This window comes from Rhamphochromis longiceps, linkage group LG7 (genome assembly GCF_057381845.1).
Source record: "Rhamphochromis longiceps isolate RC_006_pf linkage group LG7, R_longiceps_female_GT1.1, whole genome shotgun sequence".
NCBI classification, from domain to species: domain Eukaryota; kingdom Metazoa; phylum Chordata; class Actinopteri; order Cichliformes; family Cichlidae; genus Rhamphochromis; species Rhamphochromis longiceps.
In genome coordinates this window covers 8,128,728-8,153,995 of record NC_140563.1, presented here as the reverse complement: position 1 = coordinate 8,153,995, position 25,268 = coordinate 8,128,728, and the positions used below count along the sequence as shown (strand labels likewise).

At 40.3% G+C, this 25,268-nt stretch overlaps 1 protein-coding gene across 11 annotated transcripts; it reads right to left on the bottom strand.

Moving 5' to 3' along the window:
• Positions 1 to 587: 587 nt before the first annotated feature.
• On the bottom strand, positions 588 to 25,237 carry ppfibp1b (PPFIA binding protein 1b). Of its 11 annotated transcripts, XM_085411906.1 has the most exons (28): positions 25,086 to 25,237; positions 19,154 to 19,235; positions 17,568 to 17,773; positions 16,613 to 16,702; positions 15,591 to 15,704; positions 15,119 to 15,250; positions 14,300 to 14,392; positions 11,641 to 11,733; positions 10,824 to 10,941; positions 10,681 to 10,725; positions 9,215 to 9,276; positions 8,709 to 8,793; positions 8,233 to 8,432; positions 7,759 to 7,856; positions 6,874 to 6,934; positions 6,475 to 6,649; positions 6,006 to 6,038; positions 5,306 to 5,447; positions 5,096 to 5,227; positions 4,750 to 4,900; positions 4,510 to 4,621; positions 4,301 to 4,389; positions 3,030 to 3,152; positions 2,798 to 2,923; positions 2,523 to 2,711; positions 1,778 to 1,942; positions 1,617 to 1,682; positions 588 to 1,533 (listed from the first exon to the last, which is right to left on the bottom strand). In XM_085411906.1, exons 2-28 carry the CDS (start codon positions 19,215 to 19,217, stop codon positions 1,450 to 1,452), a joined length of 3,048 nt encoding a protein of 1,015 aa, XP_085268032.1. In that variant the 5' UTR covers positions 19,218 to 19,235; positions 25,086 to 25,237; the 3' UTR covers positions 588 to 1,449. The 11 variants fall into 11 exon arrangements, with proteins under 11 accessions (XP_085268032.1, XP_085268022.1, XP_085268023.1 ...); XM_085411896.1 differs by lacking the exon at positions 11,641 to 11,733; XM_085411897.1 differs by lacking the exon at positions 11,641 to 11,733 and having other exon boundaries at positions 6,475 to 6,646.
• Between the last annotated feature and the right edge of the window lie 31 nt (positions 25,238 to 25,268).

The window sequence follows — 25,268 nt, the reverse complement described above, 5'->3', positions numbered from 1 at the left end:
AAATGAGAGGAGAGCCAGACAGACTAGACAAAAGAAATAAATCTGAGAAAGACTGAAAAAAAGCAGAAATAAAAGAGAGTTCGAGACTTCGAGTTCTCGATTACACACAGAAGACACATCTCATAAGTTTAGTGAGTGTTCTGTCATTTAGCGCCACAGCAGTTCACACATCTAAACTCAGCAGCATTCAGATTCTGTGCCACCTCACAGCGATAAACAATTAATGTCAGGCCTGGATGCTGTAAAGGGTAAACTCCAGAACCGAGTGCTAAAGGGGAACAACCATTCTCCGTCTCTTTGTGACAATAGAATTGAGGCTCAATAAATAAAAGTCTTTGTGGAGGATTTAATTGTTGAACAAAACACAGAAATCCTGATTACAGAGCAGCAATTTCCTAATGTTGTAAACCTGCTCAACATTTGGCAATAAAACCCTTTCTGATTCTGAGTTGTGTAGAGCACATTTTGTCATCTCCAATTATCGGTCAACATTATCGACCAACATTAGAGAGTTCTTGCGTCCCCGACGCTTGAAAAAAATCTGACATTGTGACAGGTGTGGATTTAATTTCTTCAAAGAAAACAAACATATTTAAATTACTTTATTGATTTATTAATTGCATAAGTGTACAAAAAGGACATCTTTTCAGGGAAGGTGGAGAGCTGCAGAGGGCATTATCGCTTTGAGAAAACCAGACGTTTCCTTGCAGCACAACATTTCCCCAGAAATAACTGCAGGTTTCCATTAAAAATCCTTTTTTGGTAAAAACAATGATGAGTTCTTATATGACTGTGTTGCAGTTTCAAAACATGCAGCGAGATTCTTGCTTTATACTGTATATGCACATTTGTAAATGTATAAGTGACAGAATAATATTTAAAGACTGTTCTCATTTCTTTAGCAGGGTTCAGTTGTGTAGAAAACATAGCAGCTGTTTGAGGGTTTTTTTCTTTATAACTTCAAAATGGAAACAGTCTCAACACATCACTTCTAGTCCAACTCTTTCTTCTAGCATTGCCACAGTCAAAAGGCAATTTAAAAGTCATATATTAAATCTATATAGGCATTTTCTAGATGTTTTTTATTTTTTGCTGGTTTTCACTTCAGTTAAAACAGGAAAGTACCCGAATAGAACACAGAAATAATATCTCCAGAAACCAGCTGGCAGGCAAACAGTGGTGTTATCCTACATGTTCCCTCTGACATCAGTCGGGAGTAATGAAGACTAAGTTCAGGAGTGAAAGTGGCCTCTGGACCGAAGGCTTCAACATTTAAAAATCAACTAGAAAGACACGACGCTAATACTTTTGGCTCTTCTTTGAATGTAACACTAAAAATGAGGAAAATGTGGGAGCATTCTTGTTTTTTTGTTGAGACGTGTGTGTGCAAGTGGAGAGGGTTGGCACAGAGTTTCATTCACAGCAGGATCAGGTCTGATGCTGACAGCCTCATGCGTTGGAGTCGTCGTCGGTTACGCTGGGGTTCGGAGAATTGGAGATCTCTTTGAAGAGTTCGTCGTCTTTCAGCATGCTCTGGTAAATGAGAGAAAAGCATTAAGTTTACTATCAGAAGCCGTGGAAACAATAATCAGTGAGTAATTGTTCCTGGTTCTCACCGTCAGATTCTGAATGCCCTCAGAGAAAGCACCAATCTGTCTCACGGTTCCCTCAGAGTCCTCCATCTGTGAGCAGAAAGCAATAGAGCACAAATTTAATATGACTTTTTTTTTTTTTTAAATTAAGCAAATCATTAATGAATGCTGAAGAATATGCTCACCTGTTCTAGCCGGTCGAGGTCATCTTCATAGATTTGGAGCTCGAAGCCTTTTTGGAAGCTCCGACCCTTTGGCATCTCCACGTCCATCGGACACACATACTCCTCGTTCTCTTCCTGCTTTTTCTTCCTCAGACTGCCAAAATTACCGAATGATAGTTTCTTTGGCTGGTGTGAACCAGAGAGAGAGGACAGGTAAGTACTACATACATTCGCACAGGAACGCACACATACCAACCTCTGATTTAGAAAAAACACAAAAAGGTCATCATATTTGATCAGTGAGTTTTTGAGACCTCTGCATCATCAGTGTCATTTTTCCTCCTGGAATAAATTGCACAATAAAATTTTAAGTAATATGTTGCACAAAAATGCCAGATGGAGCAAAAAGGATACGAACTAAAAATCATATGCAAACTGATATAAACTGATATCACAAGATTTAAACAAAACAAACAAAAACTTAAAATGTTGAATTTTCTGGCAATGATTTTATGGTTACAAGGTTTTGATGCCAGTTTTAGTGACTTAAAATTCCTTTAAATTAATGTGTAGGCACATTTAATTTCCATGAGAAACTAAACTTTAATATCACTTTGTCAAATCAAATCTCTCAACTTGTTACCCATTTAAAGAGAATACACAGGAAAAAGCATTTCCAACATATTTTCCTTGTAAGTACTCTGAGAAGTAATTGTAGTACTTGTAGTAAGAGAGGACGGTCTGTCTGTGGGAACTCGTGCTTTACCTTGACCTTAGTGGTTGCAGTAAGCAAAGTGTAGTCTGGGTTTTCGAGACACTCCTGTTTGAGCTGCTGGGCCTCTGAACCAATGAGCAGGTTGAAATGTGTGGCAAGGTGGCGCCGCAGCAGAGTCTTGTTGGGGGGGATGTTCAGCAGCAAAGCCATCGTCTCCACATTGAACCGTGGCTCCAGAACCTGAGCGGGAATTTGGTGTATTAGGAGCGGACACAACCCAGGACAGCGTCTGCTCTTCCAGGGAAATTAGCAACTAACTCTCTCACCATCAGGCCCCCATGGACGCCGCTGCCTCTCAGGTTGGGAGCATATTCAGCGAGATCCACAGACCTCAGCCACTCCATCACCCTGTGGTTGGTCCACTGGGAAATCTCTGCCGGTGAAATGTTGTTCTACAGACACAAAGTACAAACCACAAGCACAGTGTGTTCACACATAGCTATGAGTATGTAAAGTCAGTGGGCCGAGCAGCAGAACAGGCTGTTAAAGCGAGCACACCTCGTCTGACGGCCGGCGACGGAGGCAGTTAGGCTCATAGTTGTTGAGTCGGAGGACTTGAATAGCTCTCTTGATGCTGAGGTGATGCAGAACGCTGCCCACCTTCAGGGAAAGCAGGTCATCCTGTTGGACAAAAAAAAATATCAGTGATTTGCTCTAAGATTGACTAAACTGTGATTGTTATCCTTAAAAACACAAGACATCAGAGCTTAAAGAGGATCAGAGAGCCAGTGCTGAAATACAAATACCTGAGAGGGTGAATCTGGGATTAGAGAGGAAACTTTATTTTTATCATGCCAGGTCACTTCTGACTGATACATCAGAGCTAACTCATGCTGCACATCTTACCTGTTCCTGTGAAACATTGTTTGAAATAACAGATCAGAGCTTTCTAAGAGCAGAGCATACCAACCAATCAGTTCTCTGGGAGAATAATTAAAATAGATGCCATGAAGTTCAGTTAACACACTGTAAAGGGGGTCTTACTGCCTTTCCCAGAGCACTGAGGCGCTATTTGCTGTAAATGTTCTTTACTTAAGGCCAAGGTTATGGAAGCTCCTCAAACTTCTGAGAAAATAACTGAAAATTGAGAAACTAACTTGAAATTTGAAATTGTTAACTTGAATTTTTGACTTACCAATGGCAAAGATTACGCTTTTTTCAACACCAGGATTAAAGAGTGAGACTAAAAATGTGCCATAAGAAGAGGGTACATTTAAGAATGAGTATTAAAGCTTACTTACCTTGAGGGAGCACCATGAGGGCCAAGTGAGAAAATGCACAAACCAAACATTTTTAGTTTGCGTCTGCACTGTTCTTTTCAGAAGTTGACTACATTTTGTATGGACATTTTTCCTTTTCAAGCTTTTAATTATTTGGCTGTTAAATGTTGTGAAACGAGCTGTTGTTTGTGAACGTAAGGAGGGTTTAGTCCGCTGTGAGGCAAAACAGAAGAGTTGGAAGAGAAATTCTCTTGGTCTTTTTTTCCATAACGTGATATGAAAAGAAATGTATGTATGCAAAGAAGTATTGTTGCTATTGACCTCTCCATCCACTGGTGTAAGTGCTCAGGGTCTATGTAAAATAAATTAGACTTCTTTAATCCTCCTAATAAAAACATATTCCTGGTTTATTAAACTTGCTTTGTAGTGAGGCTTCCATCACCACTGGAGCTCTGTGCAGTAACACTAACATGAGGTGACACTAGAGTCATCAGCCCAGCTTATCCACAGGGTCTGTGAGGGGAGTGAATGTCTCCTATCGGCACTCACCACAGTCATGTAGTGCAGCATGCGACCGTCCACTCTTCCCTCATCAAACTGGGTCTTATACTGAGGCAGGCCGATGTCATCCAGCCATCCTGAGAAGAGGCAGAGAGAATTACATCAATTATTAACTCGAGTAGAACATCAAGTAAAACATCACAAACATAAAAAACTGACCAACCGACTCATATCTTCAACTAGCAGCTGGTACTTACTTGTCACCCAGTTGTAGTCCAGCTTTCCCTTATTGTCCTCCTCCTCTGAGCCGAGGGCCTGAAGAGCCAGCTGGAGCTTCTTTCTGTGCAGCGGGTGTTTGATGCCCAGCTCCTAAACATCCACAAGTTTGGATTAAACATACAACATTCCCCAGTTACTACACAGGAAGTTGAGGGCAGGAATACTTTGCTTTTCTTCCAGTGTTGGTAAACTTATTAAATTCTTCTGCTTCATCGCACCCTCTCCAGGTCCAGCTGCGAGGCCTGTAGCAGCGTCTGTCCAGAGGAGATCCACGCGCGAGCCATGTTTACATAAAGACCAAGACCCTGCTCCTGCAGCCAGTCGCACACCTGATCCTTCGGCCAGCGTGCAAAGGGAGCGTCTACGTCACTACACAAGAAAAGAGAAGAGTCAACAATGAAATAGGCATGCAGACACGCCCCTGTGGACGTAGATCAGTTGTAGTACATGCACTTGTTACATCTTTATTATTCAAACAAACACTACATTCACTGTACAACACAGATTCAAAACAAGGAAACCACATTGTGACTTTCATTATTCATGCTGAATGCACTGACTCACTTGTTGACCCTTTGAAGATCACGAGACCAACCCAGTCTGGGTCCTGCTGTGGCACGCACTCCTCCTCGCTTGAACTCACCCTCTGGTAGATTGTCATCCAAGTTAAATGTGGTAGACTGGCTCCTTTTTAACCTGAACAATAAGACATTAAAGTTAAATACTTAAAAAAAGAACACTCAGAGGGAGGATGTTTACAGGTTTTCTACTCACTTCCCAAAGAGCTTTTTTATTCCTTTGGATTTTTTTCTGCTTTCTGGAGTAGTGGGGAGCGTGTGTGTGCTGTCACTGTTATTCGACCTCTGTGGCAGCCCTGCCAGATCGAGATGGTCCGTACCCTGTCGTTCTGTTTCAGCTGTGCAAACAAATGCCAGCAGATCAGCATCAGCATCATGAGGATAAGGCAGACAGAGCTGCTGCACAGGGTCAGTGCAAAGAGCCAGAATACACTGAGACAGGCACATGAGGACTCCGGAGAGGTCACTGTGAGCAAAGCGATACGCTCTCTAGAATGGCATGCATGCAGACACTGTTCACTGCCTGAGAAAAGGATTGTTACTTTGTTTTAGATTTAGTTGGAAGGTCTTTGAGAGCCGTTTAAATTATTTTATCGAATAATCTGGATCTCAGCACAGCTTTGTGCTCGGGGAAAGCTTTAAAAGAAACAAAGGAGTGTAGGCAAAAACATGCAGGAACATGGCAAAATCTACGTACACTACAGCACACTCAACATACACAGGTACAGAAGTTTGTGCAACAAAGAACAGAGACAAAGTACTGGAGCTATTAAACTAAAAAAAGATGTCAGTGAAGTGAATGGATGAGATCAGAAATTGCAGACAGAAATATTCAGCAGTTTGCTTTCTCTGGACAACTAGTGCAACTCTACCGTGACTTGTGATCTATACTGTACCTAGCATAGGCGCACTCGCACTCCTGCTGCGGTCTTCATGTGTTACAAAGAGCACAACACACAGGACAGGGTCCAACAGAAAAGAACAAGAGGCCAGAAATTATGAGTGAAATAATAATGGGATTGGGGAGATGGGATGCAGATATACAAGTGTACAACACACACACACACACACACACACACACACACACACACACACACACACACACACACACACACACACACAAAATATAAAAAGCACATAGACAGGACGAAGGACAAACACCAGCCCAGAAACACAGTTCCATAATTAAACTGGGACCACAGCCTGTGGGCTGTAAATTATGGTCTTGGTCCATAGTGTACTCCATGGGTGTGTCTTGGGGGGGAGAAAAAATGTGAAGAAACTCTCACCATGTAGTGGGTTAAAAGCTGAACAAAGCACATTTCCACTAACTCCATGATCTCAAATCATTCCGTTTGCACTCACCAAGGCTTGGACTACTGGTCGTCTTCTTGCCTCCGCGGATCTTGAAGAAACCTTTTCCAAAAGACGACCGAGCCTTTCTCGAGCCAAAGGGATCGTCCTCTACGGTGGCAGGTAAGGTGGCTGAAGGATTTATGGGTGGCTTTTCACTGATGCTACCGATCTCCTCACTTGTCTTCTGAGAGTACAAAAACATTGCTTGTATACAGATTCTGTACTTCCATATACTAAATGCCAGAAAAACTAAAATGAAAGACAATTCAAATGTGAAAGGAAAAAAATGGGTAAGGCTGGAAAAAGCAGTTTGAGGTAAATTAGTGGGGGAGAAAAAAAAAAAAAAAAAAAAATCACAATAGACAGAATCAGTCTTCAGTTTTTAGCCAACGTAATTTCTGCCCATACCTGCTCAGTTTTGCTCCCATCCAGGTGATCCTGAGTCACAGTCTTTGTGTTCTCTTGACTGCTGAAAGCACAACGCAAATCACTTTAAACATTATACTTTACTTAGCAGTGCGAGTCTACAGGACATTATTAACCACACGTAGATACTTCCCGACACACCATCTGCAGGAAATGGACAAAACATGTGTCAGGACTACAGCAGCATCTGTCAAGTGAATGGTTTAGTCGATCCTAATATGTTATGTCTTTATACTTCTGTACTAACAAGCATGCAAACATGCATTCACAATAAAATAAATAATACTAAGGAGATGACCAATCCTTAACAATAATCACACTCCTTTCTCCTTCCTTGAATGCACAATACCATGTCTTATACTTATTAAATGCTCCATTGTGTTCATTTTGCAGTGGAGTGTGACAGGAAATTAGATGAGAACAAGCACTCAGTGACACGTCAAACACGTGGTGCAACGCCACATGGACTGCCCCGGATCATTTAAATATATACGCACATTAAACAGCATGCTTCACTGCTCTTACCACAATTTACAGTGTAAATTTACACTTTATTTATAGCGTAAATTGCAGTGAGAGCTTCCAATACTCTGAGATTTTAATGTGAAAATATGTAATTCCTGGCAAGTTACAGCATTGTAATATAAATACAAGACACATGCAGGCAGAATGAGCACCATTTCACTGTGTTTGTCAGTGAAGAATATGAAAGAGATTCCACTAGGATTGGTGGTTTTCCATGTTTGGATTTGCTGTTTGTTTGGTTCTTTGGTGTCTAGTGTTCTCCGGTTATTTGTTTTTTAATTTGTAAATTAAAAATATTGTTAAAATAAAAACAAAGTCATGTATAACACATAAAATCTTTACCTTTCTGCATCTGCCGGTTCAGATTCTGACACTCTCTCTGGATCAGACGGGCTGGGTGAAGGCGAGGGCTCTTCACTTAGTCTACTGGGGCTTTCCATCTGAGTCGGGGTCAGAAAGACAAAAGAAGATTTAAATGCAATAAAACTGTGACTTAAAAACTCTACAGAGTCCCTGAGAACAGTCTAAATCTGCATACAGAGATCTGACAAAAGATGTTATTCAACTAATTGGTTGTCCAGCTCTTCAACACTCATTTCCAAAGGAGTGAAATTAATGTGAAGTTTTTGTGAGAGTGAGTGTTTTACTGAGCACTTTAGAGTTTAATGATATGTGAAGTCGCTCCAGGGGAGGAAAAACAGTAAAAGTAAAATTAAAAATATCTCATGTTCTCTGCTATTTAAATAGTGATACCATGGGTGCCAGTTTAGCTTAGTGGGTGAACAGGCAACCGCATGCCACATGACTGAGACGCACCGACCAAGTTTGAGACCGACCCGTGGCCCTTTGCAGCATCTCCTCTCCCTCTCCACAAACCTCATCTGGGCTTTTCCCTCTCAGTTGTTCAGCATCTGTGCCTTCTTGTTTTTCTGACTCCACAGACGGAGAGCTAGCTGGGACTGTGGTGCATCCATCACCAGAACTCTCAATGTGCTCATTATCGTTTGTCTTTGTTTCTGTAATGGACCAAAATATAAAATCAAATTATTTAACACATGATCCTGTTTACAAGATGTAGGAAGTAGGTCAAAAGTTTTCACACACAAGACTATACAAACAACAAGGGGAAAAGGCAAGCAACCCAGGGATAGATGAAGGGTCTGTGTGGCAGCTAAAGCTTAAAATGCATTATTTTAGCACATCATTAATGTCAGTTTTTAAATCCTGTGAATCAAATTTTATGTAAATTTGTCAAAATACTTAAATTTTTAGATTGTAAGTCTGAGTCTAACCTTTCTTTCCCTGCACGGACATCACCATGTCTTGAACTTTCTTGTACCGCAGCAGTGACTGTTTCAGTTCTTCAATTTTACGATCCTGCAAAGGAAAAGGTAAAGAAAAAGAAAAATGAGGTCAGTTTTTCCCCCCCGGAGCAGCTTTGGGTAGCTGGGATGTGATACAAGGTGAATCCTAGTTCATAGGTGTCAAACTCTGTGGGCCAAACCAAATTTGGCCCACATTTGGCCCACGAAGCCATACCAAATTACTATTAGAGCTGGCTTACTGGTATTATACAGCTAATATATATATTGTTTAGTATTAAGCTTTGCTTGTTCCATATTCAGTTTTTCAGCAAAACTTGTTTGAGTCCGTAAGAAAAGATTCATTCTTATATCTGGAGGAAGATTTTTTTTTTTTCAATAAATATTAATGTTAGCCCACGACTTTGTTCCAGTTTTGAATTTTGGCCCACTGTGTATTTGAGTTTGACACCCCTGTCCTAGTTGGTCACATGTACCTTTTCTTCATTTGCTGCCATCAAAGACTCCACTGCCTTCTTCATCCTCTGGACTTCCACATCTAGAGAGGGAGAAAAAGATTACTGAAAGAGTTCCTGGTGTGAAGTCTGAGGGTGTTAAAATGTGAGGATATGTAAAATTTAACATACAGGATGCAACATTACAGGCTGTCAGTCCAGCAACATCACGGCCACACTGCTTTTTAGAAACCAAACGTACACACAGTGTTGGTGTGAGCGGGTGTTTCACATGTTAACCTTTGCTCAAACATTTCCACTTTTCAACACACTGATACACACTCTGTTAGCAGTCCCTTTCAGTGCTTGTGTATTTTGGCATACCTCAGCCTTTTCTACCAGTTTCCCTTCTTTCTTCACAGCCACCCTTTCACCTAGAACATTTCTGATACTTCAGAAAACAGATGGATGAACAGAACTTTTTTTGTCCTCCACTTGTTCAGTTTCCTCATTTTTCTTTTTAAGTTCACACTGCAAATTATGCTTATATCTCTCAAACTGTTATTGTTGGCAGTGAAACAAAAGGCCAAAACTTTGAAATAAATCTACTCAAGGATGACTACAAAGAAAATCCTTCTTCTGGAGTGAACCTAATAGAAAAGCTGCAGAATGACCTCAAGAAACTCATTCATACTGAAACATTTTGAGAATCTGGCTGAGCAGAAGCAGTCCTAAGGATAAACTGTCAAAAAAAAACCATGCCTGTTAAACATTACACTGGTCTGGTCTACAGCTACAAATGTTTATTCAAGGTTACTTCTACCCAAGAAAAGTTTGACTAGTTATTAAACTCGGGGGCCTCGCTTATTTTTCCTCACCTGCACTGTAAATGTTTAAAAGGTATGCTCAAGACATGAAGGTAGCTTGTGTTTTTGCTTTAGTCAATAGGATTCTTAAAATGGACACTTGTAATTTGTACTTCAATATAGAGAATCATGGAGAGTGTGTGCTGTGCATGAAAATTGAAACTGTTCTATACAGATGAATGTAGAGTATAGTATATATAACTGATGGGAAAGTGGACATTTATTAAGACAGCTGTACATGAAAGATACTGAAAAGCACAACAGCAGGACAGGTTAGCAGGGTGCGCACACACGCACACACAGGTTGCTGGTGAAGAGAGGTAGGTGATTAACGTTGGAAGACATGAGTCAGAAGGTGGAGTAAGCAGTCTGAATGGTCACAACAAACAGTTCATTCTTCATTCCTGCTAAAAAACACAAGGCAAACTGTTCTCGTTGCTGTTGTAGCCGGGCATTAAAAATCAGTGACAAGATTCGTGCCATTAAAAAAAAAAAGTTGAGATGTGGCGCGCTGTGGTCGGGTACTAGCACTGGAACTGGTTATAATGGACAAGCAGAGTTCAGATGGCTCATGCTCGTTCATGCAAATAGGGGTGGAGGTGAGTGCAATAATAAAATCACAGACATAAAAAACCCCCTTACGTTTTTCTTTCAGCCTCTTTCTAAGAGTTTCATCTGGATGAGAGACTAAACAGGACAAGAAATTATAAAGTAAAAACTTGCTCCAAATAAACATCAGGAATGCTGATCTTCAGCGAGGCGTGTGATCTGTCTGGTTTCCCCACCTCTGTCTGTGGGCTCTGCACCGTTCAAGCCGATGGCCTTGAAGCCCGTCTCGTCCTGCAGTCTCCTCATCTCTCCGTCTTTGCCCTCCAGCTGCCGCCTCAGTATGGCTAGCTCCTCCTGTTCACCAGGGGACAACAGTGAGAAGATTTTACCACCTCCCCCACTCCCAGTCCAAACAAACCACAATACAGGGGTTCACAGAGGATGACATGGCACACAGGCTGCAGGAGGGTAACGAGTATGAGGAGGGTGATAAGCACTGATCTCTGGAAGTGTTTGGATATTATTAAATATGCAAGCCATTTCCAAAAAGAAAACACCAACATGTTTAAATGACCAAAGCAGGAGTCAAGCACAGAGATATATCTTGTACATGTTATAATAGAGTGGATTAAAAAAAAAAGGAAATGAGTGGGACAATTGTAGAGAGGGACAGGAAAGAAGAACTCTGCCAACTCAACAAAAGCCCAGAATTAAAGCATACTTGTGGTTTAAAAATTAGCATTTGCTAAAATTGGTGCCTAGTAAATGCAGACTTAAGGAAGTGGTGTTTCTGATTGCACTTGACTTAACCATGCATTATAGCAAAATGCAGTGATGCGTGGTTAAGTAAATTATTTGCAAAAATACATACATTTTTGAGCGTGAAAACAGAATCTAACCAGATTTAATCGTTTTATGCCTCAAAAATTAAAAAAGAAGAAGAAGAAGAAGAAGAAGAAGAAGAAGAAGAAGAAGAAGAAGAGGTGCCAAAGGGAGAGGTCAAAAAACCATAATCATACAGCAAGCACAACAGTCATCCTGGGAAAAGCCGACCTTCATCGCCTGGAGTTTGTGCTCTTTCCTCTGTTTCTCATACTGCATCTGGCCCATTTTGATTTTCAGGCTAGAAAGCTTGGCCATTAGTAACTAGCAGTAAAGAGACAAGCCACGGAAAGAAGAAGAAAACAGAAATGGGAAGGAGAGAAGATAAAAAGAGATCAAGAAATGTTGAATATCTAAATTTCCAGGAAAATGACCACTAAAGCAGATTAAAAGTAGGCGCCGCAACAAACAACAAAACCCCCAAACAACACGCAGTTACTACATGCAGTTCAAGAAGCATAAGATAGAAAACATCCAAAGCAATCATCTGGAAAATTCTAGTAAGCAGAGTCACTCCTTCACCTTTTCTAACTTCAGCATATAAAAGGGTGGTGGCAGTCTGATAGTCAGCTGGCCTTCACCTAGTTTAGTTTAGCTTTTTGTGTTCTTGGTTAACTTCTCTTTTCAAACTGTAAAACAAACAATTTTCTTGTCTGTGTTGTAACAATTAAGGGTCCATTTGATATTTGAACTTGTTTCATTTTGCAACCAAAACCTAAATTCACAGCATTCAAACAGCCACGAGAATCTCTGAATGAGAAGGAAAAAAAATCCTAAAAAACATGAAGAAATCTCAGATGTTGTTAATGGAATTGGATTAAGAAGCAAAAGGGTGACAAACTCTTTGTGACCAGGAGAGAGGGGGAAAAAAACCAAACAAAAAACAAAAACATGGTGGTTAGTAACCCCCCAGCCTCTGACTGACCACCTTCAAAGCAATTGCATCAGTTACCTGGCAGAAGGCAACTATACTCCAAATAACTGCAGTCCTTCTCAGACAATTTGGTAAAGGTTTGTCAATATGTCATCTAATTCATAACACCCCATTACACTGCAATCAATCAGAGTCACTGTTCCAGTGAGTGCAAATCATCTACGATGAGCCTTTTTGCAATAGAGGACTCAAGTCAATGGTTGCATTGTGGTTATATCCCACATAAAAAGGAAGGCTGCTGACCACCAATGTCATTTTGAAGAAGCTGAATCACCATCCTGCAGCAGTGTGGCACCATTTGTGGAGGAACTATGAAATTTCTGTTTCAAATTTATGATGTTCTGGCTGGACCCTGAATATAAATAAATTTTTTGATGTAAAATTCTGTGTACGTAGACAGCAACAGATTGGCCACATATGTCAACAGATTTGCAATTTTTGCAGATTAATCACAAACACATTGCAAGTACAAAACAATTTCAAAAAGTCAGAACTCCTATGGACAGAAAGTCCATAGGAGGTGTAGAAGTGGCAGAAGCTTTTCGCTTCAGTGGTCTCAGAATCTCCTCTCTGCTTTTCAAAGATGATGTGATTAAGCTGGCTTTATCAGATGATGGCCTCCAGCTCACACTAGAGCAGTTTGGAGCAGAGTGTGAAGCAGTGGGAATGAGAAGCAGCACTTCCAAATCTGAGGCCATTGTCCTCAGGCGGAAAAGGGTGGAATGCCCACTCCGGGTCAGGGATGAATTCCTGCCCCAAAGGGGGAGTTTAAGTATCTCGGGGTCTTGTTCACGAGGAAGGAGAGAATTGAGTGGGAGATCGACAGATAGATTGGTGCTCTGGGTGCAGTGACACGGATGCTGTGCGGGTCCATCGTGGTGAAGAGAGAGCTGAGCATGAATGTAAAGCTCTCAATTTACCTATGGTCACAAGCTTTGGGTAGTGACTGAAAGAACGAGATCGCAGATACAAGGGGCAGAAAAATTAGCTTTTACTGAGTGGCTGGCCTCTTCTTAGAGATAAGGTGAGGAGTTCAGCCATCCGGGAGACACTTAGATTAGAGCCGCTGCTCCTCCATGTTGAAAGGAGCCAGTTGAGGTGGCTTGGGCATCTTACTAGGATCTCTCTTGGGCGCCTCCTGGGTGAGCCATCCGCCACCTGGAGGAGGTCCCAGGGCAGATGCAGGACATGCTGGAGACATATCTCTCAGCTGGCCTGGCAACACCTTGGTATTTCCCTGAAAAGGCTGGAGGAGTTAGCCAGGGAGAGGGAGGTCTGGGCTTCTCTGCTTAGGCTGCTGCTCCAATAGTGTAACAGAGCCCCGGATAAACGAAAGAAAACATATAGATGGATGAATAGATTGCATTCAGTTTCCCCCCTCCCCTTCAGATTTTACACAGCATCTGAACTTTTTAGGAATTGGGGTTGTAAATGCCAACTCAACCTCATTTCAATTTAAAACCGACACTGTATTATCACCATTTTGATCCATCAAAGCCGCTCTGCAAATGCCAACTGACTGTGACTGATTACAGTCCTCGTCCACATCTGCAAAGGAACCATTTCCAAGGCAACAAGATCCCAAGCTCATTGCATAGTTGCAAAAATTCTGGCTGTGCTGTGGTCTCAAACCACTGCTTTCCCTACTGTGACTACAGCATAATACTATACAAATAGCAGCTGAAATGGTTGCATGAATAACTTTATCCAGGTAACAAGAGATGTACAGATATTATATATTTTTTAAAGGGCATAAAAGAACAAAAGAACAGCCGTTAAGTATTGACTTTAAACAGAATGGTGGATTTTGGCTGTTTAAAAAAAAAAAAAAAAAAAAGGGTAAAACTAGTCTTTAAGATACATAAACAGCCAGTAAAGTGCTCTGGGATGACTCACCTTAGTGGATTTAAGTTTCTTTTCATACTGTAGTTTTTCAGTCTCCAGTTCAGTCAGTCTGTACCGCAGCTCATTAATTTCAAGAATCAAATCCTGACAAAAGAAAAAAAAAAAAAAAAGAACAGGTCACACCTTAAATACTGAAGGATAATTTTTGTCCTCTAGATAAAATTTTAACTCTAAGATTCCAAAATGAAATTTAAGTGAATAATTTTAACATCTCATTAACTGCTCCCATCTTGCAAATGTGACTTGTATCAGCACAAAGTTCTATAAAGTGACTACAAATGCATTTGAAAGCAGCAAATCAGTGCTTCCAAGCAGCAGCAGTGATAAAATGAGAGGAAGCTGCTTGTAGAAAAGAAGTGATTTATGTGCTGTGAGGCGGAACACAGACAGCAGCTTTTTGTTCCAGCGGGGTGGAAGAGATGGCCGCACTGCTACAACAAGACCATGACGTGTTTGAAAGCTTTCCAGACATTCTGCTCAGTCTATCTGGGAAGCAGAGACCTTCCCATCTCTAGTAAACAAATGACTGACAACATCTTTATAAAAATCTTGTCTAATAAAGTAACAAAAAAAAAATCCAATTAATATTACAATAATGTGGGTATACCGTCAATGGCTAGTTTAGCAAACACTAACAACAAGAAATAAAAATGACTTTGAGACTGATAATAAGACGGGATCCTCTCTCCCCCAGGTTTAAGACAAAATAAATGAGTGTTTCATTATTGTTGAGTCTGTGTGTGTCTGTGTGTCTGTGTGCGTTAAGTGAGATAGAAAAGAAACATTCAGAAACAAAGAGGATTAGTTCACCTCACTGTCCCTAAATCCGTCATCAAAGTCAAGCCTCTCGTTTTTCATACTGTTGAGTTTCAGCTTAAGGTTGGACACTTCAGACATAAGCTCAAGCTTCTGAGTCTCCAGAGCACTTCTACACAGAAGCTCCTGTAATAGCAAACAAACAATCTGTGTAAACAACACTGGTAGTACAGGCATTATTGTGTAAAAGTGGAGACACAAAAAAGTCATCTGCAAAACCTCAATGATTAACAGTTTTAACAAGACGCCCCTGTTACACCCACTTATAAACTTAGCACAGCAGTGCACACAGTAGATGTTTACTTGACAGGAGGGCGTGAACTCAGCTCTTCCAGTTGAGAGTCAGTACCACCCAAACACATCTGCACCATATGTCCATTTGCACCTTTCACTACTGGGGGGCTTTGGTTTGGGAATAGCCTTCCTGTCCTCAGAGTGTAAGACAAACACACAAACACACACAGACCTGTTGCAGCATCTCCTCTGTGGCGTTGAGCTTCTCCCTGTGCTCATCCAAACACAAGTCCAGATCACGAATCTTCTCCCCCTGAGCCTCAACCTGGTCTGTCAGTACACTCACCTGCATGAACACAAGGTAACACATTTTAGAAAGGACAGCAAAGCCTGATATTAAACAAACCAAGGGCCAAGTTATTAAAGAACATGATGAGCCAAAGTTATCCGTTCCACTCTTTGTACTATTATAGATTTTTAAGAGTTTTAAGTCAGAAGAGAAATCTCTCTTAGTGCGTCAGGGGTGGCGGCAGCTGTAGAATCATGCAATCAACATATACAGATACCCTGCTCCTAAAAACATTGAGGGTGAGAACTAAACAAATCTGATCACAGTTCAAGTGCAATAAAACTTTTGCATGTGGGGCACAAACACAAGCAAGCTTTGAAACCTCCAGTTAGGTTTTACAATGTTTCAGTTCCTTTCCAGATCCTGGAGAGTCCACCCGTAGCTGGATAAATTATACAAACACTGACTAATAATTACATTAGTAACCATTTGCCACCCCAGGGAAATTCATTAAAAATCAACAAACAAAAATGAATTCAATAATAAAACATTATGTGAACTATTATTCAGAAATTCACAGTTTCTTGAAGTTTTCAGAGCTGCAGCAGATTTATTGAGTTTGTTAAGGACGTCAGGCTGTGCTCCATTTTCACCTTTTAACTCTGTGTTGGTTTAAGTATTTTCTTAAGTAAAACAATATTTATCAGTAAGTGTTTTTTGTGTGTCAAACCCCTGACCTAATTTTTAGAGCTTCAAGCATTCTTTCAATGCTTGATGTTGCTAGGTTACAAAAATGATTTCTCCCCCGCCATTGTTTACAGTGTTGATAACACAAGTCCTGCCCCTTCTTGTTTTTGACTGGTCGATGAGAGGGACAAGTAACATTGATGAGCTTCACAGGAGTTTTACAGAAAATAGACGGTGGAGGAGATGGTAAAATTATGGAATTACTGCTAGGCAGGTACCTGAAGCACAAGAGACTCCTTATCACTCTCTAGTCGTGAAAGCCTCTCCTGGTAATGGTCACCTCCACCCAATGAAATGTGTCCGTTAGACTGGGGAGAGAAAAATAAATTATTAGAAGAACTCTACTGAGCCATTTGCAAGGGTATGATAATGTATTCCTACGCTTTAAAGACAAAACCTCAAGTCTTTGATGTCTACTAATGTTCTCAGCTGAAATTCTTCACATCAAAGTGCCTGAGCAGCTACACCACTTCACCCAGCACAAATAAAACCTTACATGGTTGAAATGGAGAGCTCACATTCAGACTGCTGTACACAGAGTGGGTTACAGCATTACACAAAAACTCTCACTGGCCTGCAGCCAGTCACTGCTCTGATTCCCAAGAAGTCTGTGCGTTTCTTGCTGCATGCACATCAACTGTGACACCAACACAGCTAATCCATCTTGGATTCCATGGGAACTCAGCAGAACAGGACAATTGTTCTGCGTTTTTTCGCTTAGCAAACAAGCCATTTGTGGACTTGGATACAAGACTGTTTGGCCACACTGTTCTGTATTAATACAGCTTTAATTTGGCACACGCAACAATCAGAATCAAACCAGCTGTGCTACAGTTTGTTTGAAGGACTTCATGCCCAGCCATCACAGGAGAAACTCCTTCCATGATTTTTTTTTATTATTAGTCCTTTATTTATCCAAGTAAAAAAATCTCATTGAGATTAAAAATCTCATTTCCAAGCGAGACCTGGCAAGATTACACAACTTGCACTGATTTCAAAAACAGAAAATGCAACACGAGCGCTACAACGGTTTACCCTGAGGCTACACTTTTCTGGATGGCAGAAGAGCAAAAAGTGGTCTGTTTGCTTCAATTTCTAAAGACCTGCTAATAAACTTTATCTCTTTCCATGAATCCAACTGATATTTCTAACATCCACAAGTAAGGGTCTTACCATGTGACCGTGGAGCCACTCAACAAGGCTGTCAGCTGTGGAGTCGGGGATCTGGCATCGTAGACTCTCCCTTTCCTCCGAGTCCATCAACTCTAGGACACTTCTTAGGTCTTCCAAAAGGTGAAGCGCTCGCAAACTACCCATAAAAGGTGACGTAGGCGACTGGCAGTCAAACAAACCATTGGAGTAGTCTATAGCTTTGGAACCTGAGACAAAAGAATCACAACAGGAATAAATATGAGGATAAAATTAGTCCAGAGACAGACTGCAGTGTCATCTTATGCTGCATGTGATGTTTGTTGACAAGCTTTAGTGAGTAAAAGTTCTCATCTGCTAGATTACAGAGGACATCAATCATTTTGTGGCTCAGGCACTAACAGTAATTGAAGAGCACAATATAATTTTCCAAAATGTTGGGATGCTGTGTAAAATGTAATCACATTATTTAAAGCCAACACTGAATACACAATTTATAAAAAATGCTGAAACGGAATAACTGTCAAAGTGTATGTTTAAAAAAAAAAAGTTATTTCATAAAGGTTGGAACAGGCATGTTTACCACTGTGTTGCATCACCTCTTTTTCTAGCAACATTTTAAGCCTTCTGATGAGGACAAAAGGCTGGCAAAGTCACAAATGTTCCATCCTTACAACAGGTTGGGCTCTCTTTGACAGATTTTCTGGACCCTCCTTATAGACCTTTGCTACTTTAATTAAAGTAGAATCTGGTTTGGCATAATCTTGCTAACATAATCAAAGATCTTAAAGACATTGTCTGGATGGCAGAATACATTACAATTAAGCTGCAGCATCAATAGCACCTTTACAGAATTGCATGTTACCCATGTCACAAGCACTAATACACCCCATCACATCAATACTGATTGATCAGACTAAAGAACTTTTTTTTTTCTCTCGACTTTTCACCAGTTCATGTCAAATGATGACATGCCAAGTCATTTGTGTTAAATTAGTGATAACATGAATGACTTCCTGAGATTTGTGTTTATTCAGAATTTAGACAGTGACACCACCTTTTGGAAATACAGTTGTGCACACTATAGGTATCACATTTCTAAAAATTATAACACCGCACTATCTGGGCATAGACCCACTGCGGGGGGAAGGGATATGGAGAGAAATGTAATGCATATAGGTGACTGGATGAGATTTATATAGGTAAAAAAATAAATAAATAAATAAAAAAGGACCCCCCCCCCAAAAAAAAAAAGTTTAATGATGCTATCAGATTGACCTTTTTCACTTGGATTCTTTTATTGTTAAATACGTGGGGTGGGGCATTAACTTTTCCCAGCTTTTAAAAGGGGTAGAAAAAGTTTAAGAACCACTGGTTTAGAGTTACACAGACTCAAAGTGCAAAGAATAAAGGCTAGATAGAGCACAAGATATCACATGACAGCTTGAATGTCAGCTGTGCAACAAGCCATAACAAGACACCAGATAAGGGCTTATCAATGTTGACTCAACCTGGAAGACCCGCAGAGACTTTTGTTGCTTTAGGCTTTCACGAGTACTAAAAGTCATGGTAAAATATTGCGCTGATGCTTTTTAATGGGAGAGGTTTACCTGCTATAATTCCATCCATCTGCTCAAGAGCAGCAGCCAACATGTCGCTGGCATCAGACATCATCTTCAGTCACTGACAAACCTATAAAGACCAATAAAACCAGTTTAAAGGGTTAGCCCCAAAACACAGTAAATGTTTTAAAACTATTTTTTAAACTACAGTTCAGTTCACATTTCAACTTACAGGTTACAGATTTTTTTATTTTTTCAAACATGCCTGCTCATGAACATAAAAGAAACTTATTGTTATGCATTTCCAGTTCACTGTTGAACAGGATGATTTTTTTAAATGTTACAGCTTTAACCAGGCATACATTTTTAAAAACTTGTTTAAGCCACAAAAAACAAAACGAAACAAAATAAAATTTCCTGATTAGCAGAGGCAAATCAAAATTGTGAGATACCCAGTTGGGATAATGATTACAAATTGTGACTTATGGATGGCAGCAAAGTGGCAGAAACTTAGCGCACTGTGGTGCTGGAAGATAAAAATTGTGTTTTGCTAAGAATTTTGATCTGATGTTATGCATATTTTGATATGCCAGTTGTTTCTGTCACAGCTAACCACATTCATTTTTCACAACTTAAAAAAAAAAAATAAATGAAAATTTTTTATTTTTTTTTAAACTGCAGCCAAATCACTTTTACACATGCGTTGTGTTATGAGGAGGCGGCTAAATCTGATAACACACTGCCTGCTTGGATCAAGGCCTTCTCTGGTTTTTTTAAGAAGTAATTTTGTGTATCATTAAACATTAATTCAGCTGCAATACTGTTGGGTTTCTTTGAGCCATGAGTTTCGAGTCTTTAACAGCTGGTAAAACAACATAATTCTGAGTAGGGTTTGACTGTATAAAAATAAGTCAGTTTTTGCATGGTTATATGATAGCAAGGCATCTCTGGCAGCTTAAAAAAAACAAGACAAAAAACAAACAAAATCAGGTGATTTGTTGAGTTTCTTTAACTTCCTGTTGTTTAACTCTGTGCTGAAGAGTTCTCATGTATATTTTCTAAAACTAATGAATGCCACACATAATATTAAATTAAACCAATATCTAAAACACTGGTGTTCTGAATGTCCTATCAAGAGGACAGTGGGAACTTTGTTTGGATTGAAATAAAGATGCATTTTCGTGTCCCAGTCTTGGAGATTTGCCCAAATAACACAGCAGTCCCTTTCTCCTCTGATGTTCGAAAGACCCTGCTGTATATTTGTACATGTTTAAGCATGCAAATAGAGATGTTCATGTGCACACAAACATCCACTGACACCTCTTCCTTTATTCAGCTACCTTCAATCCTGGGAGTGCCCAGCACTGGGACGTTCCACCAGTTTCAGACTTTATGGAAACCACCCACAGACTGAGCACTGTTATTTAAGCATTTCTGTGGTCACAGTTTCCATTATGTGTAAAAGAAGCATGTACTAAAACACAAGACTCGACACAACACACAGCAGACTGAGAGGAGATGAGCACCCAGCATGCCACTGGTCCACAGTAAAGTGCTGGGTGGTTTCCAGTGTGTGAATGTGTGTGTGAATGGGTGGATGACTGGATATGTAAAGCGCTTTGGGGTCCTTAGGGACTAGTAAAAGCGCTATATAAATACAGGCCATTTACCATTTACCATTCCAACAGTAAAATCCTGAGTGTGTAAAAATGCTTCTCTCAGTAACAACAGTAGCTGCTTACTACACATTTTGCAAAAGACCTGACATTTAGAAAAGGCAGGGCAGAATTCGAGCATTTTACAATGTTTCCATGGAAGGACGAGGGCTGGTATACAAATATTTCTGCACATATATCCATAAATATTTCATGCCTGTGTGTGTAGACACTCCTAAAAAGCAATTGCAACCCCTTTAGGAACCCTGCAAGGGATGACCTTTGAATGGTTGTCAGCTAAAATCTAAACTAAACTGACTAATTGATTAATTATACAAATCATGCTAGTTTATATAAGAATTTGGTTTGCTAATAAGCAGCACAAATTCAAAAGTCAATATAATTTAGAAGCTATAACTAAGAAACAGTTGCCATAATATCAGCTACAGTAGTGTGCAGGGGTACTAATGTACATTTATTTTAATTACACTCTCTTGTTAACACAATTATAACATCAGAGCCATCTTTGGATCCTTGGTTAACATCCTTGCAAGCTTTGTTTCGGCTGCTGTTCATAGCAGTGCATGGTTAAGCTGCTCAATTAACACTTTGACAAAGTTGGATTTCACTCACTTTGCTTTTGCAGGCAGAAAAGCAGTTTAGAAATTAATAAATTAGAACAGCTTTTCAATATTTTAGTCATTAAAAACAGAAAAGTAAAATCTCAGATGTTAAGAGTCTGCTGATAATGTGAATGCTGTTAGCATCATGATGTGAAACCGGAAACAATGGGACAACATCTGCCCATATCTACTGCCAGTGCCGAGTGCTCCCTTAACAGTTTCTGACGCTTGAATCCTCATCTCAGGGATATGATAACCAACAAAGGATTGAGTGGACTGATGAACATCTATCATTCAGCTGATGCCAGTTTACAAAGAGTTCTGCGAAGAGCCAATAAAAATTACCTGCAAACTGGTGGTAAAAAAATGAATAAAAAAATAAAGTTATTGTCTAATCTGACTGTTTGTGTACTGCAGCAGCTTGGCTCGCTCTTTGAGCTTGTTTTTATGAAGTTCTCTGGGCTAAAGCAAATATAGATGAAATTATTTTATTATACGGAAATGTTTACCTGGCTGCTGGTCTGCTGTTTGATTCCAGGCTCATTACAGTTTTATGGGCATGTGTGCTATTGGTGAGGTTTGTGCAACTTGAGAAAAGAAAAAGGACATCCTGCCAGCACTGCTTGAAATGCATAAACTACAAACAGATTGAGGGAAGGCTTTTATTGAGGCGATATCTCAGCATTTCACAGCAGCCAGCACAGAGTTTGGATCATGATGAGACAAAACTGGAATCCAGACCTGCAGGGCATCCCCTTCAAAAGCCTGAGTCAGCTTTTCTATCACAGCAGAAAAGCAAATATGGGTTAGCACATGGCCTTTAGCAAACATACTTCAAACAGCAGCTCAAGACCAGACATGCTGCTCTGAAACCTGCTAATAAGTGCAAACAGCCTTCTGAGCACTTCCACAGCTTCATCCTGGATGTAGGATGGACACAGCAAAAAGAATTCCTAATTACAGGGACATGCACTCTTTCCTCAAGTCCCAGGAAGCCTCCATGTTGCTTTAGTTATGTGTAAACATAAGATGGTTGTCTAGAAAGCAGCCAAGGTAACAGTCTGTCCCGGTTTTTTTAAAGCTCTGGGACAAGTGATTGTTTTGAATTACAAAATAAGTGTTCATTAAATGTCATAATTTTCCACATTTGAAAGAGACAGGTACATATTATATATGACAAACTGTAACAAAGCCTTATAAACCTAGATTTATAAGGCACTTTTCCTTTATGATGCATGTTAAGCATCTGTCCAAGACTGCCATCAAAGGAGACATCTCAAAATTCCCAATGAGCAAGCATCGCTCTCAAACAGAGTCCCTCTGTCTGCCTGTCTATAAGCACCACTTACACCAGCCATAAGACAAAACAGAGAGCTCTATTGTTCATCATAGTGGTTTGTTTTGACTGAGCTGCATAAGCACACAAAGGCTGGGGAGGGAGGGGGAAAAAAAAACGGCATTGCAATGCTACAGTTGACACCTGCCTGCATACTCTTTTCAGACTAAAAAGAGCCTCAAAAGTAAACTGAAAGAACATGCAAAAGCAGCTTTGCCCCTTGGTGAAATCAGCCATGTAATTCACAGAGACATGCAGAGAACAATGAATACAGGAGGGAGAGTGGACCACTATAATTGCTTTTCAAATCCTGCAGCTCAGGTCCCTTTAGGCAACATAAACCTACTTCACTGGGTGCTCCCCTAAGAGCTCCGGTACTCGTGGTATAGAAAGAAAATAAAGAAGATCTTAATTCCTGAGTTACACGTGACCAGCGAACTATGCTTCAGCACATGCAGCGGCAGCACACAACAAAACAGAAGCCTCTGGCTCATTTTCTTTCACAGATAGTTGCATGTGCCTGTAAAAACTGATAGCAGTCTGTACTGAGATGAATAGCTGTCATGTTAGAAAAGACTAGAAAAGACAAACCAGGCCAAAAATCACACCACAGTTTGTTTTACTTAGTCTGTTTTTATCCAAGTTACGTGGCAATTTCCGTGGACATGACAGCGTAGGCCCACATAATAACACTTTATATGTTTTGACTCATGCAGGCCTTGACTCATTCTTCACCTTTACACAGTTTTTCTATGACAAAAGCCAAACTCCTTTTCTACCACAGACAGAAAACAGTATATTTAGCACAAAATAAGGAATCAACTCACTTTTAATTTAGAAATCAGAAGAGTATCTAAGATATTTATCATACACAAGAGGCAAAAGAAATTCCCAATGTTTTTCCTGAATAAAAGTGGGGTTTTATTGATGTTGCTTTACTTAGCCATAGGCAGTAAACTCCTGTGCCTGCAGGGATTTGGTGTATGTGTGGACACATTTAGAGTATTCATCAGCTACCTGCAGGAATAACCTGCAGCTATTTCCAACATGGCTGAATACCTGGATGCCTGTCTTTACTTTTATACCTTCCGGCAAGAGGTTTGAAAAGTGGACAGGGAATTTTCCTCCATCTTTAGACTGGCTGGAAATAAAATCATGAAAAACCTTAATGGTATTCAAGCAATTAGTGATGTAGCAATGTAAACACAGCTTCCAAAAGGTGGAAATGTAGTTTTTAAGATAAAGTGTTTCATGTGAGAAGGGCTTCCAAGAGCGTTTCCTGCCTGCATGTATGTGCACAGTCGTGGCAGAAGTTCATTTGTGTTGGATGGAATCACACATTCTTTTCGTATTACTCACAAATGCACAACTTGTGTCTTAACTTGACTAAGAAGTCCTTCATCTTCATGCACATGCAATGAAATGCAACACTGAATAATATACATGCCATACAGAAGATTGGTTATGCTGCTGCGAACAACAGTAGGCTTGTTTTTTGGGGAATTTTCCTTAATATAAACTCCTTGCATTTCCTTTTTTGGCTGCAATGTGGTGAAGACAGGAAGATGCTGAAAAGTGACCCCTGGGAGTGTGTGAAGAACAAAGAGCGAAGACCTAAACTGCTTTCAATTAGCATTAAAAAGGGGATTAAGTTAGTAAATCAATGAATTCAAGGAAAAGCACCCAAAATTACTGTTGGCAACATCTGGTTTCCAGACAAGTGTGCTGCTTTCAAGAGCTTTTTTAAAGAAACAAAAAGGCCAAACTATAACACAACAACTGATTAAGTTTTACGTCTCTTAGAGGAACTCCAGAAAGTCTACTTCACATTCGGGGGCAGTTCACGATCACTACTAAAGCTAAATCCCACTAATTCAGCACCTAGGGCAAGGCAAATGAAGCCAAATGAATGTTACTTTAGATACAGATAAAAACACAGAGGGGGAAAGAGGGTAAGAGCAGCCTCAGGCGATGGAAAACAATGGCACAGTGCAGAGATTAGATATGTGGCAGGTCATAAACAGACTTCTTCCAGTTAGCTTCTGTTACATATTTAACGTAAAGCTGAAACATTAACGTTTTGTCTACAGTCGGGTATTTAGGACACTTTGCGTCATTCGTTTCTTACAGTGTTAACGAGTCAGATTTCACTAACACGAGTCAGATTTCACTAACCAGACAAAACCTAACAGCTCGGGGACCTGCTGGTTATAAAAAGTTAGAAAAGTGACCATAAAACGGTAGCTTTGTGAGACATGCGCGCGCATCTGCGCGAGCCTCAACGGCGGCAGCTTGTTCGGACTAAACGGTAACTTTAGCAGACTACAACAATAAATCACAGCTGTAGCCTCAAGAAGGACGCGTACCCAAACTCTTCTCGAAGAATTTCAGCGCTTCCGTAGTTTCGTCTTCTCGTTTTTTCTGAGAAAAATCCACAAAAGTTGTGTTCTGAATTTCTCCGTGCCCACCAGTACGACCCTGCCGTCCGTGCACATCGCTACGCCATGATGTCGAAGTGACAGGGTCGCTGAAAAACTTTGCATGTCATG

Coding starts and splice junctions, on each gene's coding strand:
- ppfibp1b (XM_085411906.1), bottom strand. CDS start 19,217: ATGATGTCTGATGCCAGCGACATGTTGGCTGCTGCTCTTGAGCAGATG. Junction 4,901..5,095: donor GATCTTCAAAGGGTCAACAA/GTGAGTCAGTGC, acceptor TTTCTTGTGTAG/TGACGTAGACGCTCCCTTTG. Junction 1,534..1,616: donor AGGGCATTCAGAATCTGACG/GTGAGAACCAGG, acceptor CTCATTTACCAG/AGCATGCTGAAAGACGACGA.